Source organism: Pongo pygmaeus, chromosome 3, assembly GCF_028885625.2.
Source record: "Pongo pygmaeus isolate AG05252 chromosome 3, NHGRI_mPonPyg2-v2.0_pri, whole genome shotgun sequence".
In the NCBI taxonomy this organism is placed as follows: domain Eukaryota; kingdom Metazoa; phylum Chordata; class Mammalia; order Primates; family Hominidae; genus Pongo; species Pongo pygmaeus.
Genome location: NC_072376.2, coordinates 21,807,576 through 21,831,154, shown reverse-complemented (window position 1 = coordinate 21,831,154; position 23,579 = coordinate 21,807,576). Strand labels below are relative to the sequence as shown.

Sequence of the window (23,579 nt, the reverse complement as noted above, 5' to 3'; positions counted from 1 at the left end):
TGTAAGAAAATAAATTTTGGTTGCTTAAGCTTCCCAATCTGTGGTATCTCGCTAGAGCAGCCCTAGAAGACTAATTCAGCACTCAAATGAACTACTCAGAGGTCATGGTATGAGTCCCTTCAGTTAAAGGAATATGATGAATTGGAGTCTTAACTTCTACTGAATGAATCAAGAACCCAAGAAGAGATCAAGAGGAAAGAAACAAAGAAGATGAAAGAAAGAAGAAGCAAAGGAAAACTGAAGCTGGGTTGGGATCTTCCTGCAGCCCTAGAGACTGAGAAAAGGATATGCTTATGCTTATGTTTCCCCTGGACAAGACACGGCACAGGTGAAGGAGTAAGCACAGTGATGCTTTAGCATCTCTCCAAGGAGGCCTACAAAGGCAAACAGAGTTTGTATTCATGTCTTAATGCTGTTGTAACAAATCACTACACACTTGGTGACTACAGACAATTCAAATGTATTCTTTCATAGTTGTAGAGCCCAGAAGTCTGAAATCAGGATGTTGGTGGGGTTGGATCCTTCTGCAGTCACTGAAGTAAGAATTTATCCCATGCCTCTTTTCCATCTGCTGCTGCAATTCTTGGCATTTCTTGGCTGCTTGATGCATCACTCCAGTCTCTGCTGTTGTCTTCTGATGTCCTTCCCCCTTGTGTCTCTGTGTCTTCTTTTTTTCTATCTCTCATAAGGGACACTTATTGAATTTAGGGCTCCTTCTAAATCTAGGGTAATTTCATCTCGAGATCTTTATCTTAATTATATCTGCAAAAATCTTATTTCCAAAGAAGGTCACTTTCATGGAGACCAAGGGTTAAGACTCAGACACATCTTGTGGGGGTCGCTATTCAAATCACTGCAGACCTCAACAAATGGAAGCTAGGGTAAATGGCTAGATGCCCACAGGACAGAGAAAGTGATGAACTAAAGAACACAGCATCACCTGCATCTAAGATACTAGAGTACTTCTCAGCAGTCGGCCACACAAATGTCTGTAAGAAAAAGAATCAACTCTAAATATCTACCGAAATCAGAGCATGTGATGCCACCTTAAGAATTTTCCATTTTATTACCTCTCCGGCAACTAGGTCAGAAACCATGGTAAACAGGCAGAAATAAGAGGGGGCAGAGAAAGAACCACGGCCTCGCTCCCTCTTCCGATAGAGCTAAGAAAGACTTAATTCTAAATTCAATTTGGAATTTTAACTACTTCATAGTTAGATTATTCTAAGCATCAAAATTAGACAGTATTTTGCAACTTAAAGTGTCCATATGCATCAGCCAGGGTCCTAGCAGGAAACAGACAGCACTCAGACTGGGTTATTGAGGAAAGCTTAAAAAAAAAGACTGTTCACGATGGTGTGAGCAGGGTTCAAGGAAAGCAACAAGGGATAGTGCAGTAGCTCAGGGCTTGCAACAGCAGGAAGTCATTGCTGCCCATGAAGGGGCTGGGGCAGAATTGGTTTCCAAAACCTGCAGGGAGTAGCAGTTTGCCAAAGGCTGCCTAGCATGAGAGGAGGAGATTTGTCGAGGGACACAGCCAACCCACTGCAGTCCAGCAGGAAGGAAACCAGCAGGATAAAGACTTTGGTTTCTCTCTCCACCCACTTACCTTCCTATCTCTTGCTAATGTTTCCCACTGATCAAGTCCAAATGGAAGATAAAGGACAATGGAATCCATTGATGCCAACCCACATGGGCTGGCCCAGAGCAAGAAAAAGTAGAGACTGGATATGGATAGGCAAATAGAAAATATCCAGTACACAATAAAATTTAAGGTGACCAGAGAAATAGAACCTACCTACATTTTCTTCTAAATGGAAGGGAAGAGTTATCTCCACCAAGCAAGTGTAAAGGGATATTGGGAAACAGAAACAAAGTTCCTTTTATAAGTGTTTCCTAAAAGTCTCATTTGTTGACCGAACCAGTATAATACATAACAGAATGTGATTATAATTTAACTACTGACCTGGTAATTTAGAGAAGTGATAAATTCTGACAGGAATATATCAGTCTTGGTTCTGGGACTTGTTCTTCTGTACTCCAGCCTTGCACTGGTGTTTCTTTTCTTATGATCTTTTGCTACAAAGACTTCTCAAACTCCTTCTTCATTTATTCTCGCTCTGTTTAAGACAGGCGGCTTTTTGTCATAGCTGCTTTTGCCTCTGCTATTCTACAGCAATTATTCTTTTATCTTTCAATTAAGCCTCTTTGCATTCAGTTATTTATGCATTGAATCACGCTATCTAGTGAAAGACACTTTGCTCTGTCTTTGCAACAAAACCTCAACTCTTCTTTCCATCCATCAGAGCATTGCTAAGGAATACTAAATACGTAAACTAGAAACATAGATATAACTAGTACAACATACATGTAACAGATGACAAAGTAGAATGTCAACTACAGCACCAAGATAACAATTAGTGTTTTGGGTGCTGGTCTAAGCTGCAACATAGAGACTGGATATGGATAGGAAAATCCATCCATCTACATTTGTTTCAGCTTCTGATCACTCTATGTTGGTTTCAGCTTCTGACTGTCACTATGCTAATCTGAGCTCCATTTGGAAGGATGGAATGGTATAGTGGAAAAAAAATCATGATAGTAATAGTAGCTATCATTTATTGAGCCCTTATAATGGGGTAAGCACTATGCTAAGCACTTTACATGCTTCATAACTACTCATGTTCCCTCCCTTCCATTTAAATATGAGGAATCTGAAGTTTCCTTGAGTTCAAGGATTTAGAGAAGGTCATAGATCTAGCAGTTGGCAGAACTAAAATTGTAAGTCAGATATTACTGAACAAAGTTTGTGCTCTCCAGCCTTTCAGTCAATATTTTCTATACATTAATTCACCTCTGTAGCTTACTATCACTGTGACCTTAGGAAATTCACTCAACCTCCCTGTGCCTCAGTTTCCTCATATGTAAAATGAGAATGAGGATTACACCTGGTCTTCCTGTTTGCCAAAGTTACTGAGAAAATTTGTTGAATTTAAAACTGACTTGCTGGGGGGCAGTACATAAATGTTATTGTTAATTTACAGTTCTTATACCTACTATACTAGGCTATATTTGCTCATGGGCTGCCTCCCCTTAGAACAGATCTCAGAGTAACTAGTCCTTGAGGGAACCGACCCTTATCTAGCTAGTCTACCGACGACTGCAGTTCTGGTTTCTTTTTCTAGACTAGCTGGTGGCCTGGCTGCAATGCCTCGCCAGCCCAGTGACCTCTCAGACCTGTGGGTGTGCCCACTGAATCTTGCCCATACATCTCTGTGTTTCTTCTGACGCGTGTAGTCAGTCATGACTCTGGGCTCTAAGAACCTTGAGAAGGACATTCATCCTGTTCCAGAGCTTTCGGACAGGAGAGAATGACTCCTGTTCAAAAATGTACTGCAAAATCTGTCCCCAAGGGCAGCAAGTATTTTTCTCAGTAGACGTTTTTTTCTGTTTCTCTTTTAAAAAAAAATAAAGTTGTCTTATTACGTAACTGTAGGACAAGAGTTCAAACATTAATGCTTAAAATGCAAAAGGTGCCCTACATTCAAACCTCTGTTGCCCAGAAGAAGCACCCTTTGCAACACTTAAATCCTTTAACATTTTCCTCCCTCTGCTACATGAACATTACAAAGTTCTATTGACCCGTAACTTCTTGGTGACGTCATGTGAAACATAAAATACCCCAAGAAACCTCAACTCCTAGAAATCTGCCTGGCTTGATTGCAAAAGCAAAAGAATTCGAGAATTTTATAAGCACTAACTCAATTTTCATTATTTTCTTATCATTCATAAGTCAAAGATTTTCTTTGTACAAACAATTAAGCACAAAAATTGACTCCCCAAATCTATTCTATGAACTAGGCACGGTAGATTGATTCTGTTTGCCAGTTAAATATGAACATCTTATTTAAAATAATTCCATTTTGATATATGTTTTCTAGAATACACATATAAATTTTACATTCATGGAAATGGGCTAATTCCATCCTCTTTTGACTAATGAATATCAGAGGCATTGGGGCAATTGTATCTTTCATTTATCATTTCAACTAATATTTATGAGGCACTACAGTGCTGTAGATACTGAGGCATAATTCTGAGGTTTAAATCCTAGTTTCTATTTCTCAAGAGAAGAAAGAAGGGCTGCAAACAGGTAGATTTGAAGAACTGTACATGAAGAGAAATGGGTTATACCCTGATATTAGCAACTGAAAAAATTATTCTAAACCCATCAACTAAAGAGGCAAGAATTCCTGACTTGCCTAAGCAGGAATGTGGGTTTGTGGAGTTTTTTCTGTAATTCCACAAAAATTTTTACATTTTCCACATACTAATTCACCCTGGACAACTTTACTTCTTTGAGTCTCTGTCCTCCTCTATAAAAAGAGAATAATTATCTCCACCTCGCAAAGTTTTTGTAAGGACATGTGTACAATGTCTGGCATAGTGACTGGCAAGTAATAGTTGCTTTTTTTAAAAGGCAGCTATTGTTGTTATTATTCTCATCATTACCATGATGGTGAGCTTTTTCTACGTGTGATTTTTATATTTTCAAATATCTTATTAAACTTGCAGTATATTTCGATCCATGCAATATATCCAAATGCATTTAATGACAGGCCATGTCAAAAGGCAACTCTGGTATAGTTTTTGTCTTTTAGAAAAATGCTGTTCAGAATCAATGTATCATAGAAATTAAAAGCCCAACTTGAGATATTATTGTGTCATAGTCCATTGCTTGAGAGCAGAACCATCCATCCTCCATGGACAGATCTGCGCTTGGTACAGATGGGTTGCACTAGATTTGTATGTGCTGTAAGTTTTGTTATACTTGAAGTGGTTAATTAGAAGAGGTAGGGGAATCTGAAATGTCACAGCAAGTTCCTCTTGGCACACTGTCACGTTTCATGAATTCTTTTGCTGAACCCATTTGGATTAAGCAGTGACCCAATCCAAACAGATTGCTTTTGTGCCTTTTATCTCCTATACCTATTTATGTTCCAATACATCTGCATGGTGTGGCTCAGTAAGATCCATTAAGTCCTTGGGCAGTGTTTATGGCTAATTTCTTTCTTCTTAGAGGCTCTGATCTCTCACAATAATGTGATAGAAAACTACTGTGCAAGAGTAAGTAAAATACTTTTTTAGAAGAAAGGGAAAGAAGTATAACAGGCAATTTCAATCTGGGAATTCTCTGAGCAACCTTTTGGATGAGAGACAATCATTTCTTGTAGATTTTAGGTAAAGATATAATTTACCTTTATTTGCAGACACAAAACTCTAAGAAAACATTACTTGCCATCAATGCCTCTGGCTTTAAAAATATTTATGAGGTTGAAATAGTTACCTGGAGGCAGACATTTCATTTCTATGTCATAGGTCAGGCACATTGGCTAACACCCCAGATAATATTGACGTACCTTCAAATTTTAAAATAATATTTATACCATTTATTTATTTATTCATATATAGAGTACCCATCCTGAAGTATCTGGGACACTGAACAAGGTTTACATAAATCTGACTGTTTTTTCCTCTGGGCCATTTGGCTCAGTCTGATAGACCATAAATATTCAATAATACTTTACAATGACAAAGCATCTTTTATGCAAACATCTCTAAGCACATTATTCACTAATATTACAATCTCCTTTTTAACCTACTGGTAAAGTCACAGAAACTAATTGACTTTCTTCAAGGTCCCAGCACAAATTGTTTATTTTGTAGATTAGAGTCCAGGTGTTCCGATTCTAGTTATAACTAAAGGGAGAAACAAACAAACACATTTTTTAGGTGCTTAAGCTGATGACCTACACTAAATATTTCTAAATTGAATCTATTAGGCAAGACGTCTTCCTTAAAGATGTTAAATGTTGTGATGCATCCAACTGAGTTTTATAACTTTTGTTCTCATTTGCCTAAGGCCAGTTACCATTTTCAGAGCCCCAAGAATGACCTAGTTTAATTGAATCCTGTTTCAAACACTTAAACTTTCACACTGTAATCAAATCAGGTTTCTAAATGGAAAAAGTTGGAACAAGAAAATAAAACTTGTCGTGGAAAGGTGCTGTTGACGTAATAGCAGAGCTGTATCAGAATATTCATGCAAATTAAAAAGCTAAACAGTTACTGTGAGATTTGGGCAAGTTTCAAAGAGTTAATGCTACCCAAGCAAAATGAAATATTTTTAATTATTTATTTTACTTCTTCCCTCAAATATTAAATAATGCAGGTTAAATATAGATAATTAATAAAATACCAAAAAATGGGATATTTTTTAATCACCCACAATTTTGTCTGTGACACCTATAGAAACACACTACACAAACCTACCTCCAAGCTCAGGGAGCATAACTGACTGAGTCCTCAGCCACTGAGCAGTGAAACATGTCACAGCATTTCTACTGACACCACAGTTCCCCAGGCTGATCTCAGTCAATGCTGAGTGTGGCAAAGCTAAGAAAGTAGGCCTGTTCCTGGAGGATGTGTGACTCTTCTGAAAGGTGACTTTGGATCAAGGACTCTCCAAAGATCTTGATGAACTTCCCTTTGAATTGCACTGTAGTCTAAATGGCTCACCCCAACTCCCTTTCTTCCTTTACTCTCTCCTTCGCTTGTCAGACATGCGTGATAGCCTTTCCTGGCTCCCTCCCCATTTTCCCTGATGTTCATTTCCCTGAATAAATTTCTCGCACATTCAATATCATCTTGGTATCTGTTTCTCACAGGAGCCAAACTAACATACAACCTGATGGCAATAATGATGAAGATGATGAGAAGGATGATGATGATGATGATGATGATGATAACGGTGGTGGTAATAGCGGTGATAAAAATTATGATGATAAAGGTTAGCATTTACTGAAGTCCTGTTTTAAAAGCCAAGCCCTGTGTTAAGAGACTACCTAAATTATTTTATGCTGCCAATAAACTCCAATAAACTGCCAATAGGTGTTATTCGCCTGAGAAAAGTAAGCCTTAAAGATACTAAACAAGAACAAGACCACATTACTTTTGAATATAAGAAGTCAAATTTGGAATTTTAGCTTTCTTATTTGAAATTTTGGTTCTCAAGAGTGTAGAATCACTAAAAACCACCAGTTTATATTACCTCTCTGTATTAGTATTTTGCAGTATAATCGTCCAGTTTTTTTCTGGATAGTAATTCTATAATTATAGTTAACTCAACACACAGAAGTAATAAGTAAAACCTATTTTGCAAGAAATTGAACTGTGATCTTATTTTGGGTTTTGTCGATTTTCTTTCCTTAGATTTGGGAAAAATCTTTGCTTCTTTGTTACATGGGTATTACATACATAATGGTGGGAGTTGAGCTTCTAGTGTACCCATCACCCAAATATTGAAGATTGCACCCAGTAGGTAATTTTTTAACCCTTATCCCACCCCACCTCCCAGAAATTGAATTTTTACTTGAAGCTTTTGGTTCTTCTAAAATTTGCAGTTATCAACTTCACTTTGATTGTATAGACCTAGTCCAGTCATTTGAATACTATTAGTAAACTTATTCTAATAAAGTATTTTCAGATTTGTATCACATATATAAAGAGCCACTATGTCAACTCTGTATAGTTTGGAGGAATTTTTCCAGATCATTAAAACAGACAAAGGTCAAGCAAATAAGCCAAGAGCAAGCAACTTAGACAATTGAGATCATTAAAGCATCTAAAATAACAATGCCTAGTCTCCAGTTTTAGAAGTTATTGACACTATTAAATAGACCACTTAATAATAAACCAATGGGCTTTTTCAAAATGAAACAATTGGTACAATGAAATGCACTTAAAAAGATTTACATCCCATAGCATATTTCTAAGAAGGAACATTGGTTTGGAACTTGTAGCAGCTTATTAAATTAAGAACAGAACTCTCTGGTGGCAGCAATGCCATTTAGGATAATTTGAGGTTCCTTTGACTCAAAAATAAATTGACTTTCCTGAAGGTACCTCGGGAATTATTGGGTCGATCTTTAGTCCTGGCAGATTTCTTCTGGTGTATCAACATGGCTCCCTGAATGCAGTTTTCTGAAATTTTCATGCTAAACACCGATAAAGGTAGCTACATATGTTGTTGCTATATATCTATTGTCAGCATAAAGAAGGGTTTCATCGGCAACGATAGAGAAGACCTAGTTAGATTTGCTTGAAAACCTGGTTTTGCTACGTCAAAACACATTTAAAAACCACCAGACTAGAAATGTTCTAAAGTTATTTCTCAGTCATTCTAAGGTTCTGTAAGAATGTCAGTTCTGTGTGGGTTTCCCCTGAGACTTTTCAATTCTTCTACAGAACTTAATCCAGACATTGCAACCTTGCTCATCTTTGCTTCTCTTCTTGTTTCCCTCTATCACCCTCTTTCAAGCATTCTCTTTCATTATGACTTTCACCATCAGCTGTGGTTTTCTACCAGAAAATCCAACCTGAAATGGAGACAGAAATTTTCAGTTGCCTCCCAGACAATTTTCTATAAATACCCTAAGGAATCTCAAATCCAAATTGAAGCTGTTAAATTTCTACCACACAACCTCCAAGTCTGCTCCTTCTCTAGTGTTTTACTTCTCTTCATGGCATCCTCAGCCAGTCAGTTACCTAAACCATAATCACAAAAGTCACCTTAGTCTTCCTCCTATTTCCTTTATGCCCTAAATTGCATTCATGAACATATCCTTTTGGTTTTCCCTCAATGTTTCTTTACTCTTTTTTTCTCCATTCTGTTCCTGACACCCAAATTCAGGTCTTCATCATCATCTGCCTCATCTATGGCAATAACCCAACAATTTTTCCCAAGCTCTGTATCTCCTTCTTTCGGTTTATTCTCCACACCGCCATCAAAACTCGTTCAAATATACAGACCTGACTGTATTACACCCTTTGACTAAGTATATTTTATGGTTGTCAAATAGCTAATGCACATGATGCTAACACTAATTCCTTAGCCTAGCACTTTCTGTGCATCACAACATAAGGCTTCAGGTTCTGCCATTAACCCTGTCATCAGAAAACACAGCCTATGGCAGGCTTTAACAAAGCATGAGCAATCTACAAAACAATCACATAGGCACTTACAAAAAATATAAATTCCGGGCCCTCATCTGTGAATACTGTTATTATAGTTTCATATGAGGCCCCCAATCTACATTTTAACTAGAACTCCAAGTGATTCAAATACATCCTAAAGTATTAGAATTCTAACTCATGTGCCTACTTAACTGTACATGACTACACTATTCCAAAAATACAACAGAAGTATTTATACTTTTATGTCTCATGTCAAAATATTTTTTCTGCTGATATGCCCTTTCTCGTGTCTTTTCCTGAAAACAAAACAAAATAAAACAGAAAACATGTCTTCATAATACCCAACTTAGATACCCGAAGTAATCTCACACACTTTATTATTATTATTATTTTGAGATAGAGTCTCTCTCTGTTGACCAGGCTGGAAGCTGGAGTGCAATGGCATGATCTTGGCTCGCTGCAACCTCCACCTCTTGGGTTCACTAGATTCTCCTGTCTCAGCCTCCCGAGTAGCTGGGATTACAGGAGCACACCACCATACCTGGCTAATTTTTTTCTGTATTTTTAATAGAGATGGGGTTTCACTATGTTAGACAGACTGGTCTTGAACTCCTGACCTCGTGATCTGCCTGCCTCAGCCTCCCAAAGTGCTGGGATTATAGGCATGAGCCACCGCATCCGGCCTCACACACTTTATTCTTATTTCCCCATCCTGCCCACCTTTGCTGCAAAACACCCTTTTGTCTGTTCTATTGTTGGGACTGTCACATCCTACTGTAGTCATGTACCTGCCTCTCTCCCCACCCAGAATGTCAGATTCAAGTGATCATTTTGTTCACCTTTATACTCCCAGGCTCTACTACCCGCAGCAGATAAATTTCTAATTGGGATTAACTACTAGCTACATAAAAAATAAAATGTAATTTAATTATTCATTTCATGCTAGGGAAGCCAGGTCTCCAAATACAACATGAGACAGAACTTTAAATTCTAGAGAACTTAATCCAGACATTGCAATCTTGCTCATCTTTGCAGATGCGGATCTTTGGGATAGAACTTTTCTGAATCTTCTTACGTAATTTTCTCCAAGCATGAGAAAAGTCATTATCCAGCAACAAGCCAACCACATCATAGCTTTAGGATGGTTGTATCTGGTCTTTATTTCAGCCATGGAAAGAGTACTAGGATGACCCTAAGGGGATATTTGGTCTCAGCTGTATAATATCTATGCTGAAAACCTCTCAGTTCTCCCTTCATCAAACTACTTGGGAACAAGAATTTATGTGTGCCTACATTTGCCAAGTTCTCAGCACTATAAGGAACCAAAAGATGCACTAGAGTCCCCATTACCTCCATTACTGTATCCTGCTCTTCACACAAACGCAATAGGGAATGAGCAAAGCCCCTTTGTAATATTTCTCCCTGTGAAAGAACCTTAGTCTCCCACACTGTTACAGAGTGGCTGACGTGCAGCCCTAACCTGTGTCTGCAATCTAGTCCTGGATAATAACTTAGAAGATAAATGAAGTAATGGACCATCAAGAGAAAATGTTGCTTTTCCAAAGATCCCCAAGTATGCATCTGCATGATGGAATACAATGACTCCAAGGAAGATTATTGTCTTTAGAGTAAATAATATGCTTTTTTCCCCCAAGTCTCAAAGCCTGTATTTAAATGATTATTCATAGGTGTTGTGGGAGACGTTAAGGCTGAGCTTGGCAATTCCCAACATTAAAATGGGTAATGTTTCAAAAACCTTGTTTATGAGTCACCTGCCCAGAAACTCACCATTGCCTCTTACATTATGTTTCCAATTCCCAGGCCAACCCCCAAATCTATTTATCCTCATTACACACCTGAAGGGTATTTAGTGACACCTACCCCCGTTTACAGCATTGTTCCATTGGGAAAACGTCCTCTCAGTTCCCAGTCAAATGACATGCAAATACATTTCTACCTGCATTTGGAGGGGCATGGGGAAAGATGAAATAATGAGGGGTGAATTTGATCATATATTCCCAGAAATCAGAATTCTGTTCATCTTATACATACATTTTTAATGCCTGTCTCTAAATGATTATTGTTCACTAGAAGCAAAGAATTGCAGCCTCCACTATCAAGAGAGAGATTTTCAGAGTTTGGAAGTGGCTCCTACCCTCTGTTACCTTGATGAAATATAAACATGATTATAAGAAGATTTCACATTGAATCCGAAACTTCCAACCTCTTGTCTGTATGTTCCATTTTTCCTTTAACTCCATTAAGTGCATATTGTAATTAGTATACATTTTAAATAGGTTTTAAATGGGTGCATCATAGGAAATATTTTCCTATTTTGAAGTAATTTAAAGCCAAATAAATTTACAGTTTTGAAATATAAAATAAGCTCTTTCAGATTAAAAAAACTTTTTTCTATTATTAAAATGTAAAGGATTTTTAAAATCTCATTTATTTTGTCAATCGGTTCTGCTTAACATTCTTCAGCCCAGTCCACTCTCAATTATCCACGCTAAGGAAGGGGGATCAGTGGCCTGGATAATCTAAAACAGCAGACGATTTTAAAAGCCCTTGTATTTGGCCTGGGCATACTTTACAATCAAATGCTGATTATCCACGCTAATGAAAGGAAGAGCAGGCACCTTGAGAAAGATCCAAAGCCAATATAGATCTGCTCGTCTGGTTGAGGGTGCCCCAAGGAAGAGGGCCACATAGTAGAACAGAAGGAAAAGAGCAGGGCCCCAGCTGCTGCTGACGGCACCACCCACGACATGCAAAATACAAGCACACGGCTGCAATAGTCATATCAACACCTCTCATGATGTTAGTCCTCTTTAGATACATGGAGTTATGTTCAAACGCCCCCAGGTAAAAAGGCATATTATCCATGCTGTTCCAAATTGTTAATATAATGTTTGTTCATATATACTAAAAACCTCTTTTAGGGGTTCCCTTTGCCCCATCAGTCATCGAGCCCTTTACTACCACTGCCAAGTTCACAGTAACACACTTGGGAGAGTAGCATAAAAGATGAAAGAGGCAGTGTGCTGGAGTAGCTCAAGCTCCAGCCTGGAAGTGAGAAAGGCTGGATCTTTATCAACTTTTGATCTCTGTTGATGCCAATAGTCATGTATACTCAAGCAAAGGGAACAGCATGTGCAAAGGTACAGAGGCATGAAGGTCATGGCACATTTAGCAAATTCCATATGCTTTATTTTGGTCAAAGAGCAGGATACAAATAGAGAAGAAGCAAGAGGTGAAACTGGAGTTGTAGTCAGAGAGAAAATTGCAGGGTTTTTTTCTGCTATTCAAGAAGTTCAGAAATTATCCTGTAGAAGGTCAGAAGACATTTCAAGTTTTTTAATAATTGTTGAAATTTATTGAACAGTTAAGATTTGCACAGCATTGTTCTATGCATTTGTTACTTATGAATACATTTATATTTACAATGATCCCAAGATAAGCACTATCACCATTCTCATTTTACAAATAGGGAAACTGAGGCCTGCAAAGCTTAGATATCTTCCAAGATCATACAATTGGTAAGTGGTGGAGTCAGGGTTTAAATCCAGTCTGTTTGATTTCAGAGCTCATCCTCTCTCTCAGAAAATGGAATAATGTGGTCAGATTTGTAAAAGACAGTGCTAGAAGTAATATGCAGGAGAAATTGGAGAAGAGTGGAGAGGAGAGAAGGAGACTTTAAGAAGATAAGAAATGCTATGTTCCAGAAGTAAAGGAAAGGTAGTAGCAATGAAGAAGATGGGTATAATCAAGAGGTTTAGAGGAGATCGAATAAAAAGGAATTGGTAAAATAAAGGAAGGAGTAAGAGGAACAGTCTAGCATATTTCTGGTTTGGGCACTTGTGTGACGGTCTAATAATTTTTAAAGATTCATTTAACCTTGTGCACCAGTGAACTTAGCTAGGAAGCAACCCCTACCAGATGGGCAATCTGAGGAAGGAACAGCACAACCAACACCTTTTTTTCCTCCAGTACAAGGCTGGCACATATTTATTCAAGTAAACAAATGTCCTCTCTTAACTGACTAATTTAGTAATGACAAAAAAATTCATGTATGACTGTGTGGTCCAACAGATAGAACCCCTACACAAACAAATAATTAAGATACAGTTTTTTTATCTGGTTTCTCAAAGTTAAATATATTGGCTCACATTTAGCTTTCTGTGTAACATCCTTATGCACTGTAGAAACACAGATAAGGGAGAAAGGGAACAGGAAGAGGAGAAAGGATGCAGAGAAATGTTATAGCTTATCAAGATATTTCTAAGTGTGTTAAGAAAACCACAACAATTTACAGAATGCTCTTATCAGAGAAATAAGTGTATATGTACATGTAAGTCTATGGATACATAGAAAAATACTGAAAATACATATTCTAAAATTTTAAATATCTACTGGCTGATTATTCTATTTTTGGCTTGTTTGTATCTTTTAAATGTCCTAAAATTATCTTGTATTCCTTTCATAATACAAAAAACATTTCTAAACATATGTGATTAGCACCCACTCTACTCAGAACCTTGCTGATACAAAAGAATATACAGCCAGACGCAGTGGCTCACGCCTGTAATCCCAGCACTTTAGGAGGCCAAGGCAGGCAGATCATTTGAGGTCAGGAGCTCAAGACCAGCCTGGCCAACATGGTGAAACCCCGTCTCTCCTAAAAATACAAAAATTAGCCAGACCTGGTGGCAGGTGCCTTAATCCCAGCTACTCAGGAGACTGAGGCAGGAGAATCACTTGAACCTGGGAGGCAGAGGTTGTGGTGAGCCTAGATCGTGCTACTTCACTCCAGCCTGGGCGACAGAGTGAGACTCCATCTCAAAATAAATAAATAAACCTTTCCAAAAAAAAAAAAAAGAACATACAAACAGGCAGACTGACTCTTATCAATAAATAACTTACATATATACATAGGGAGGACAGCAGATATCTTTCGGCACTGCCCATGAAGCCAGCTGAGGTACTGGAAAACTTGGTAGATGCAGAATCTGTGTTCAGGAATTGAGGGAGGTAATAAATTATGAAAAATGCAAATGGATTGGATCAGCTGACCTCAAAAGCAGATGACGAGACATGTGTTCTTGCTCGGTCATAGTCACCTCCCCCTACTATGACTTTTCTCACAGTATCTGAATATTTTGCTTTCTCTTGTTATACTGTCTGAAATTCCATTAATTCCACATTAGCTCATTTTCTTAGTCCATTCTGGCTGGTATAACAGAATGCCATAGGCTGACTGGCTTATAAAGAACAGAAATGGTTCAACTCGAACTTATGAGTGAGAACATGTGGTGTCTGGTTTTCTGTTCCTCTGTTACTTTGCTGAAGATGATGGTTTCCAGCTTCATCCATGTCCCTGAAAAGGACATGAACTCATCCTTTTTTATGGCTGCATAGTATTCCATGGTGTGTATGTGCCACATTTTCTTTATCCAGTCTATCATTCATGGGTATTTGGGTTGGTTCCAAGTCTCTGCTTTTGTAAATAGTGCTGCAATAAACATACATGTGCATGTGTCTTTACAGTAGAATGATTTATAATCCTTTGGGTATATACCCAGTAATGAGATTGCTGAGTTAAATGGTATTTCTGGTTCTACATCCTTGAGGAATCACCATGCTGTCTTCAGGGAGGGGAATATCACACACTGGGGCCTGTCACAAGGTGTGGGGGAAGGGGAAGGAGAGCATTAGGACAAATACCTAATGCACGCGGGCTTAAAACCTAGATGACAGGTTGATAGGTGCAGCAAACCACCATGGCACATGTATACCTATGTAACAAACCTGCACGTTAATTACGTGTATCCCAGAAGTTAAAGTAAAATTTAAAAAAAAGAAAAAAGAAAAGAAATTTATTCCTCACAGTTCTAGAGGCTGGAAGTCTAAGATCAAGGTGCCACCACACTCAAGTTCTGGTGAAGATGCCTTCCTGGTTGATAGATGGCTGACTTCTTTCTGCATTTCCACATGGCTGGAATCTCTTTTATTTAATATGAGGCAGAATTCCCATTCGTGAGGGCTCTGCCTTCCTGACTGTATTAGTCTGCTTTCATGCTGCTGATAAAGACATACCGAAGACTGGGTAATTTATAAAGAAAAGGAAGCTTAATGGACTCACAGTTTTACATGGCTGGGGAGGCCTCACAATCATGGCAAAAGGTGAAAGGCACGTCTTACATGGTGGCAGGCAAGAGAGAATGAGAACCAAGTGAAAAGGGAAACCCCTTATCAAACCACCAGATCTTGTGAGACTTACTCACTACCACAAGAACAGTATGGGGGAAACTGCCCCCATGATTCAATTATCTCCTATCAGGTCCCTCACACAACATGTGGGAATTATGGGATCTCCAATTCAAGGTAAGATTTGGGTGGGGACACAACCAAACCATATCACTGATTAATCACCTCCCAAACGCCCCACCTCCAAATACCATCACATATGGGGATTAGTGTTTCAACCTATGAATTTGAGGGGAACACACACATTTAGTCTATAGCACTCATCTTCTTTATTAAAAAGCACAGGACTAGAAAACTTCTAGAAGTTGGATATATCAGTGATGACAAGGAGGATGATAATGGTAAAAGCGGGCAATTCATTCATTAACTTTGAATAGAACCTCATGATTTATGAGGCACTTTCAAATATTAATGCATGTTAATAAAGACTTCTACATAAGTTAATATTATGTTAAAGTCTTTAAAGATTTCCAATTCAAGGTGGGGAATACAGTGAACATATTTAATTCCTTTTCTTCTCACAACCCCATTGAAATAACAGTAAATAAGAGAAGGAATCCACAACTGAGCTGAAAACAAACAAACAAAAAAGGTCCCAATAGAACAAAACACTTACTAAAGTACTTTTCTGGGCCAACCAATTCGGAGAGAAGACCAGGCCTCAGAGCAATCATTATGGTAATTAAAGGATTATCTATCTTATAGCTCGCTTGATGGGTTTTTCTTCTCCATAAACAGGGTCATTGGTTCTGCCTTTACCCCATGTTGAAGTCCTAAGAAATGCTTCATAAAAGTGAGAGGTGTGACTGGGGAGGACTCCTATCATGGCTACTGAGGCCACAGAAAAAAAGCAGAACAAACTCTAGAGCTAAAAACATGAACTTGAAAGGACATGCAGAAAGGAAACACAAAAGTTAAAATCAAGCATACTCTTCCTTAAAGTCCTTGCTATATGGCAGTTATCAAGGTCTAAATTTTGACTGTTTCCACTCACGCCCATAATCTTTTGTGAGACGACTGACTGTCAATAGATCCCACCAACTTATACAGAACTCTGTTTTCTTATAGAGCCATCCCTGACTCAGTTCATAGAACTATCTAACTTCAAAGGAAGCCTAAATCAGTTACTGATATTAATCAAGATAATCATTCATTCATAAACATCATATGGCATTTGACAAAAAACAAGTAACCCAAAAGATAAGGACCAAAATTCTTTGATACACACAAAAAAGAAAGAGAAATTAATTTTAAAAGTTTTTATTGTAAATTGGTCATGTATAATTATGTATATTTACACAGTATGAAGTGACGTTATTATTTATGAATACGAATTTTAAAAATTAAATCAAGCTAGCTAACATATTCATCACCTCAAATACTTAACATTTTTATGGTGGGATCATTTGAAATTTACTTTCTTAACAAATTTGAAACACACTATATTATTAACTATATAGTTAATAATTTTTGAGATGCAATAGATCTCAAAAAAAATTTTTTTTCTCCTATCTGACTGAGGATTTTTACCCTCTGATCATTATCTTCCAAGATTCCCCCCACTCGCTAGCTATATAACCACTATTCTGTTCTCTGCTTCTATGAGTTTGATTGTATTAGATTCTACACATAAGTGAGAACATGCAGTATTTGTCTTTCTGTGCCTGTCTTATTTCACTTAGCATAATGTCCTCCAGGCTCATCCACATTGTCTCAAAGGGCAGAATTTCGTTTTTTTTAAGGCTGAATAGTCTTTCATTGTGTATATATTCCACATACTCTTTATCCATTCATCTGTTTATGGACACTTAGATTGATTCCAATATAGATATTGTGAATAGTGCTGAAATGAATATGGAAATACAGACATCTCTTTTACAAACTGATTTCAAATCTTTGGGGTAAATACCCAGATGTGAGATTGCTGGATCAGGAACTTAATTTTTTAAATTAGCATTATTAAAGAGATTTGAGAGGTGACAACATCCAGAAAATAAAATATGGCTTCCTGAAACAGAAGCAATTAAATAATTCATTCCTAAAAATTAGAAATATGAGTGCCAAAAATAAATATTCAATAGAGGAGTTGAAAAATAGAATGAATTCAGCTAAAGTCCAAACACAGTTAAAGTATTGTCATTTGGAATAAAAAGTTGAAGAAATTAATCAAGATCCAAAGAAGCACAAAATGTAAGAAAAAGGTCTCCAACATTCATCCAATGAAATTTTTTAAAAAGAAAGAGAGATCAGCATTAGGAATTTGCAAGTGAGAAATTGGAGACTTAGAGAAGTTAAATAATTAAACTATATAGTAGTCTATAAATGGAGTCCGATATATTTTAGATGTGTCCCCCTCCTAAGCCCAAGGTTGAAATTCAATCAATACATCTAAATGTGGCCTCAGTAGTTGTGTATGGCTGACGTCCAGTCAGACCAGTCAATCCAAATGTCAGTCTAGTCTATGCCTACTATTTACAGTTGGCATCTGATTGGTGAGCATGGGGAGTGTATTTGTTGATTAATATTTGAATATCATCCCTCTCTAAGCCTATACTCTTCCAATGATGCCTACATCATTAATTTCATGGTACAAAAAAAAGGAGGGAAATATCTGATATTTTTGTGAATTTCAAATCTGAAACTGGGAGAATGAAATAAGAATGGTTTCTGTCATGTCAACTTTTAAGCTATGATAAATTTCATGAGTAAATGCCCACTTCTCTGCTCCCTGTTTCCTTACATACTGAGAAATAAATGACCATAAGTCTGCTTCCCTTCCTTCTTTCTTAGGTGGTCCAGACAAGGAGCATATCTGTCTGGATATTCCTCTTCTTGAAGAGTACCAAGAGCAGCCAAGAGATCAAGTCTCAGACTGCGATGTTTAATCCATGGGATTTGGCAGAAAATAGAGACCAAGACACACAGTTAAAATCCGTTGAGTGAAGAAAGCAATCAGGAAGTGGTCTTAGAGAAACATGGGGCTTGTGCTGACATTTACAACGAGCAGATGAAGTGTGTCTCCAGCTCAGGTTTGTGTGAATCAGTTGAGTTTTTTTATAAAAAAGGACCAAAGAAAAAACAGCCTATATAGAAACACCGTAAACTCAACTTAAAACCAAAAAATGCAGCTGCCATGTTCTTTTTCCAATTTTTTAAGGAAACACACACACACACACAAATGTCTTAACTACAAGAATCCACCTTTAACGTATGGCAAATAGAGATGCCCAAAGTCTGAGGCAATCCCCAATTTCTGCCGACATAAAACCAAAGTCAAACTTAAAATCAACTGTTATATTAGATTAATATCAAGGATTCACAATGGCATTCATAAAACTGAGGCCTTTGGCTCCTTAAAAACCACAAACTCAGATCCCACTAGGAAGCATTAACACAGTAGTTTAGACTTTGCTTAGGATTTGTGGGATTTTGCAAAGCATGTTCGCTCCTTAAGAGCCTTCCCTGAAATCACTGGGAGTTAGAAGCTCAAAAGAAGTGTAGAATTGGGTCCTCAATGTCATTTTCATAGCTCCTCCACGGCCTACCATCAAAGTAAACAAAATGCCACAGAGCTACCTGATGTTTTTGCGCCTCACGTTCCCTCCAGCCAAACACAGAGGACAGAGTCAGCTTCACAAGGGGTTAAAAATCATGGGAATTTTTCTCTACTTAAAAATATTGCGGGAGACTCACTTCTGTATGTACAATGATTTTTTGCACTTTCTTCCCTGCCTCTTAGTCTAACAAATACATTTTATAGGTTTTACATGGTTCTTTACAACTCACCTAAAACACATAATTTTCCTCCTGCTTATACCATTTATTTATTATTTATTTATTGGATTTATATTGTGCTTTCTTCCAAAAGGCTCAAGGCACCATGCAGTCAACTCTTATGTAATAAACATTAAACTCTTCTCTAAGACCATGAACAGTGAAATAGCCAGAGGAGAGGAAGAAAGGATCTGAACAAGGACAGGACAAAGGAAAGGCCGTGATTCCGGCAAGATACGCAACCAAGTAGTCAATGTGTTAGGAGACCTGGGGATAAGACCAGTCCCTGCCCCTGTCAGTGGGCCCCACCTGCAAAGACCCTGACAGTATTTTCTATATGGAGACAAAATATCTCCATTTTCGCAGTGAGGGTGAGGGAGAGTATGCTAGTTATTCTTCAGGGATTCCAAGAGAGTATCCGAAAACAAATATACCTATACAGACAACTGTATTTTGAAATACAGTGGAAAGAGAGAGAGTAGAAAGAGATACGTGGTAATGTTTTATAACAAATCTTTAAAAGTGTTAGTTTTTTTTACAAATACAATTCAGGCTCAGCCCTCAGTTCTGCTGAGTGTCTCGTGACTTCCAATGCATCTACAGACCTTCCAAGGCCAGGGCAGCACAAAACTGCAAAGATTATCAAAATCAAAAAGAGACAGGCTGTTCTCGGCTTTTAAATCCAAGCCATGCTGATTTGATAAAGCCATGAGTGAACTTCCTGCACTGTAATCCAGTCGATGGCAGGAGAAATGGTTAAACAGTAACTCTCCTGGCAACTGCTGGTGAAGTAGTCAAGCATGAGCAAGGAGGGAATAGATCCTAACTAGCAGTCAAAACAAGAAATGACCATTCCCACTAAATGGAGTAGACAGTGTAACTCTCCTTCTCTCAGAGTGCAAGAGAATACAGCCAGGAGAAAGAAAAATAATAATAGTATTGGCATTAATATTAGTATTTGGTGAGCACTACATGGGGGCACTCTTACACCACAGTTAAATATGCTTACCTCTTCAGTCCCTAGAACAAATCTACAGAGAGAGTATGACTATGTTTCAAATTTCACAAATAAGAAAACTGAGGCTTAAATATATCATTTGCCCAAAGTCACTCTGCTAGTAAGTGCTTGAGCTAAAATTCACACACAGCACAAAAGGATCAGGAAAAGCTCCTAGGGTGGAAAGCAAGCAAGCATGCAAAAGTTATTCTGTGAGTTGACAAAGATAGCAGGCTGATGGCTCTTGGCAGAGCATGCTGGATCAAGTACCCTACCTAGTAAACTATAGATAGTTAATAGCAGGTTAAAGGCTGCAAATAAAGACCTCAAAATATGGCAGAAGCAAGCCCAAGTCCGAAGATCATAGGACAAACTGGCTCCAAGCAGACAGAAGAGATGCAACAGTATTGAGGTCATGTGAAGAGCGGAGCTCAGAATGGGCCAGTTAAGGTTACCTCCAGGTCCTACGTGGGCAGGAACTGAAAGTTGGTAGTTGAAACCCACTCTATTGTCTTGTATAACTAACTGCATATTTATGCCAAGTTAACTGTAGAGTTCCACAGTGAATCATTCTTTGTAATCCTTTTGTGATCCTCCCAGATATGAATATGATGCATCGAGCACTTACTAAATGCCAAGCACTTAACACACATTATCTTATTTAAACCTCACAGCTGTGCTACACAGGAGACACCATAATAATCTCCATCTTACAGGTGAGGAGGCACAGAGAAGATGAGTCATTTGGCCAAAGTCACAAATCTAGTAAAAGGAGAGATCGAATCCAAGTCTAAAGAGTCTTCCCCCAAAACTCATCTTAATAATCACCAATGCTTTGTTGCTTCTAGAATCTGATTCTATTTACACCATTCTGGTGCTCTACCATGCTTTCTCGGATTTTTCCAACCTCTCTTTTGAGAAGGAAACTAACCAAGATCATTGCTTTTGTTTTTATTTCCAGAGGGTCAGCCTATTCAGTCACCCTCTACAACAAAGTGGAAATTATCTAGAAGAAGATGAAAGAAGATCCCATGTAGCGAGAAAGGTGGCATGGAATCTCATCCAACCAGGACATTGTCAGACGTTCCTTTAAAAGAGCCTTGTATCACAGATCATATATGTGCAATAATATACATAATCCCCCAGTGGGAGATGTCTTCTACATGGCAGTTATCACAACTGTGTAGTAGCGATTCCTCCTTCCCATTCTAGAGGATGGCAAAATAGCAATTGAAGCTAGGAATCACAGGCAGCATGGGTTGTACCAGGATCAACTTGTCCTGTTTCTTTGTCTAGAAAGATCTCCCCATATTCAAATGGCACTCTCCTCCTCATACCTTAAGTTTAGACGGAATGATGCTAGTTCACAAAGATCCTCCTTGATGACCCATCCTGAAGAACTGGTTTTCACGTGACCCTTTCCCACAACATCCTATTATCTCCATAGCACTTACCACAGCAGTCATTATTTCATTGATTGATTGACTTGTTTTTCTCGGTGTATAAGTTTTCTAGGGGTGCTGTAATAAAGTGCCACAAAATGAAAGGCTTAAACAACAGAAATGTATTCTCTCACAGTTCTAGAGGCTGGAATTCCAAAATCAAGGTGTCAGCAGGCTCATGGCCCCCCAAGTCTCTAGGTAAAATCCCTCTTGCCTCTTTCTAATTTCTGGTGGCGACTATTACTCCTTAGCTTACTGTAACATTCCAATCTCCCTCTCACGCACATGGTGTTCTCCTTGTCTCTTTGTCCAAATTTTCTTCTTTCAAATTTCCAAATTTCTCAGTGTCCAAATTTCCTTCTTAGGACACCAGTCATATTGGATTGCATATCTGCCCTACTCCTGTATGATCTCACCTTAACTTGGCTAATTATATCCTCCAGTGGCCAATTCTGGCTTCTAGAACTGTAAGAGGATAAATTTATGTTGTTTAAGCCCCACAGTTTATGATATTTTATTACGGTAATCCTAGGAAGCTACTACAATAACTCACTTTGCTTTGTTTAATCCAGGGTTTCACATACTTATTTAACCAAATAAATATTTTCTCCATGGTAGCTATTAACAATCTCTAATTCCCTGCAGGAGGGAAGTGGGGACAAACGTGTTTTAGAAAAGTAAAGCTAATCTTCCTATTTCACAGATGAAGAAACTGAGACTCAAGGAGGACAAAGAATTCACACACTCGTGTGTGGTAGGATGAGGACCAGAACTCAGGCTCCACAGCCACTCTGCGTGCTCTTTACTATTTGCTTCGATTTACTTCTCAGCTGCCCCAGGAAATATGGTGGCCTACAAGATTAGGCTTGGCTTGGCGCTCACCAAGAACAGAACAGGGAACTTTTCCCAATCTTTGAAAAAATCGACCCAATATTTTTCCATCCAATAGAAAAAAATGATTCTCCTTTGTAGAGGAGTTGGGGCAAATGGATTCTAGAAATCAACTAATACAGCTGGTCCAATGTAAACTGATGTCTCAGCTGAGTTTGGACTGACTGAAAATCCAGCCACAGTTTGGTTTTCACCTCTTCATCCCTCCACCCTTCCTTGTGCCTAAAGAAAGAGACAAGAGAATGTAAGCCCCCACCCCTGACATGTTTGAAAAGGGAAACAAATTCATTGATAACATTGTGGAGTGTTCAATTCTTTGCTTCTTTTCTTTTTGCCTCCTTACCCCACCATCTTCCTCAGGTACACAGAACACACCAGAAATAAAGCATTCCCATCCCAGTGAAGGGGAGAGAGTGTCCCCTACCTTCTACTTGATAAGCTGCAGTGGCTGCCGCCCATCCAAATCCCACAGGGAAAGCCATGGTTTAAGAAGCTGTCTACTGGGATCCTCAGTGGCCAGAAGCAGAGTACACTTTGGCCAGCGGAGCCAGGCAATTGTGCAAACAGAAAATGAGCTCTCACCCCAGAATGGAGCCTCAGAATGCAAATATTTATGCAAACAAGAAGGAAGCAGGGGCAAAGGACACTTGACTGCCACAGCCTTGATAAGAATCCAAGACACTTTGTACGAGGCCATCAATTATACTTTCTTCCCCCAGCACTCCCTGATTCTTAACAGAGTTGATAACCCTGGGTGCTAAGTCCCTGATTTGGCAGGGCACCCGTTTACCTGATGTTTTGCCTTTTAAAGTAACATGAACATTGTTTTAAAAAGTCATATAATCCTACTAGAATTTTCACTTAGTTCATTCATCCCAATTCCTGATCCGTACTCTGTAGCGGTAACCACTTTTAACCATTTCTTCTGATATTTAATCCCACATTGTTTAAATAATAGGGTGTTGCTTCTTATTTTTTTCAATTTTAGGTAATTATTGACTTCTGGGTATAAGGCAGAGGATCTAGTGCTCTCTCTCTCTCTCTTCCTCCTCCCTCCCTCTTTCTCTTCCACCTTCTCCCATCTAGCCAACATGATAAAATTACCTTTTCATTTAAATGAATTCAATATTTATATTACTATGAGTCTGTATGGCTCAAAGCCGAGCCATATA

At 38.3% G+C, this 23,579-nt stretch overlaps 1 protein-coding gene and 1 long non-coding RNA gene across 3 annotated transcripts in view; one reads left to right on the top strand and one right to left on the bottom strand.

Moving 5' to 3' along the window:
• LOC129035053 (cytosolic beta-glucosidase) overlaps window positions 1-22,968 on the bottom strand; it is a 127,310-nt gene extending 104,342 nt beyond the window's left edge. For both annotated transcript variants that reach the window (XM_054485102.1, XM_054485103.1), the window contains exon 1: window positions 22,832-22,968. In XM_054485102.1, the coding sequence (XP_054341077.1) occupies window positions 22,832-22,889 (58 nt within the window). In that variant the 5' untranslated portion in view covers window positions 22,890-22,968. The remainder of the gene's footprint in view (window positions 1-22,831) is intronic.
• Window positions 11,140-21,118, top strand: LOC129035054 (uncharacterized). The gene is made up of 3 exons (XR_008502086.1): window positions 11,140-11,269; window positions 18,094-18,332; window positions 21,036-21,118. It is a non-coding gene; the product is annotated as an uncharacterized LOC129035054 (long non-coding RNA).
• Window positions 22,969-23,579: the final 611 nt, after the last annotated feature.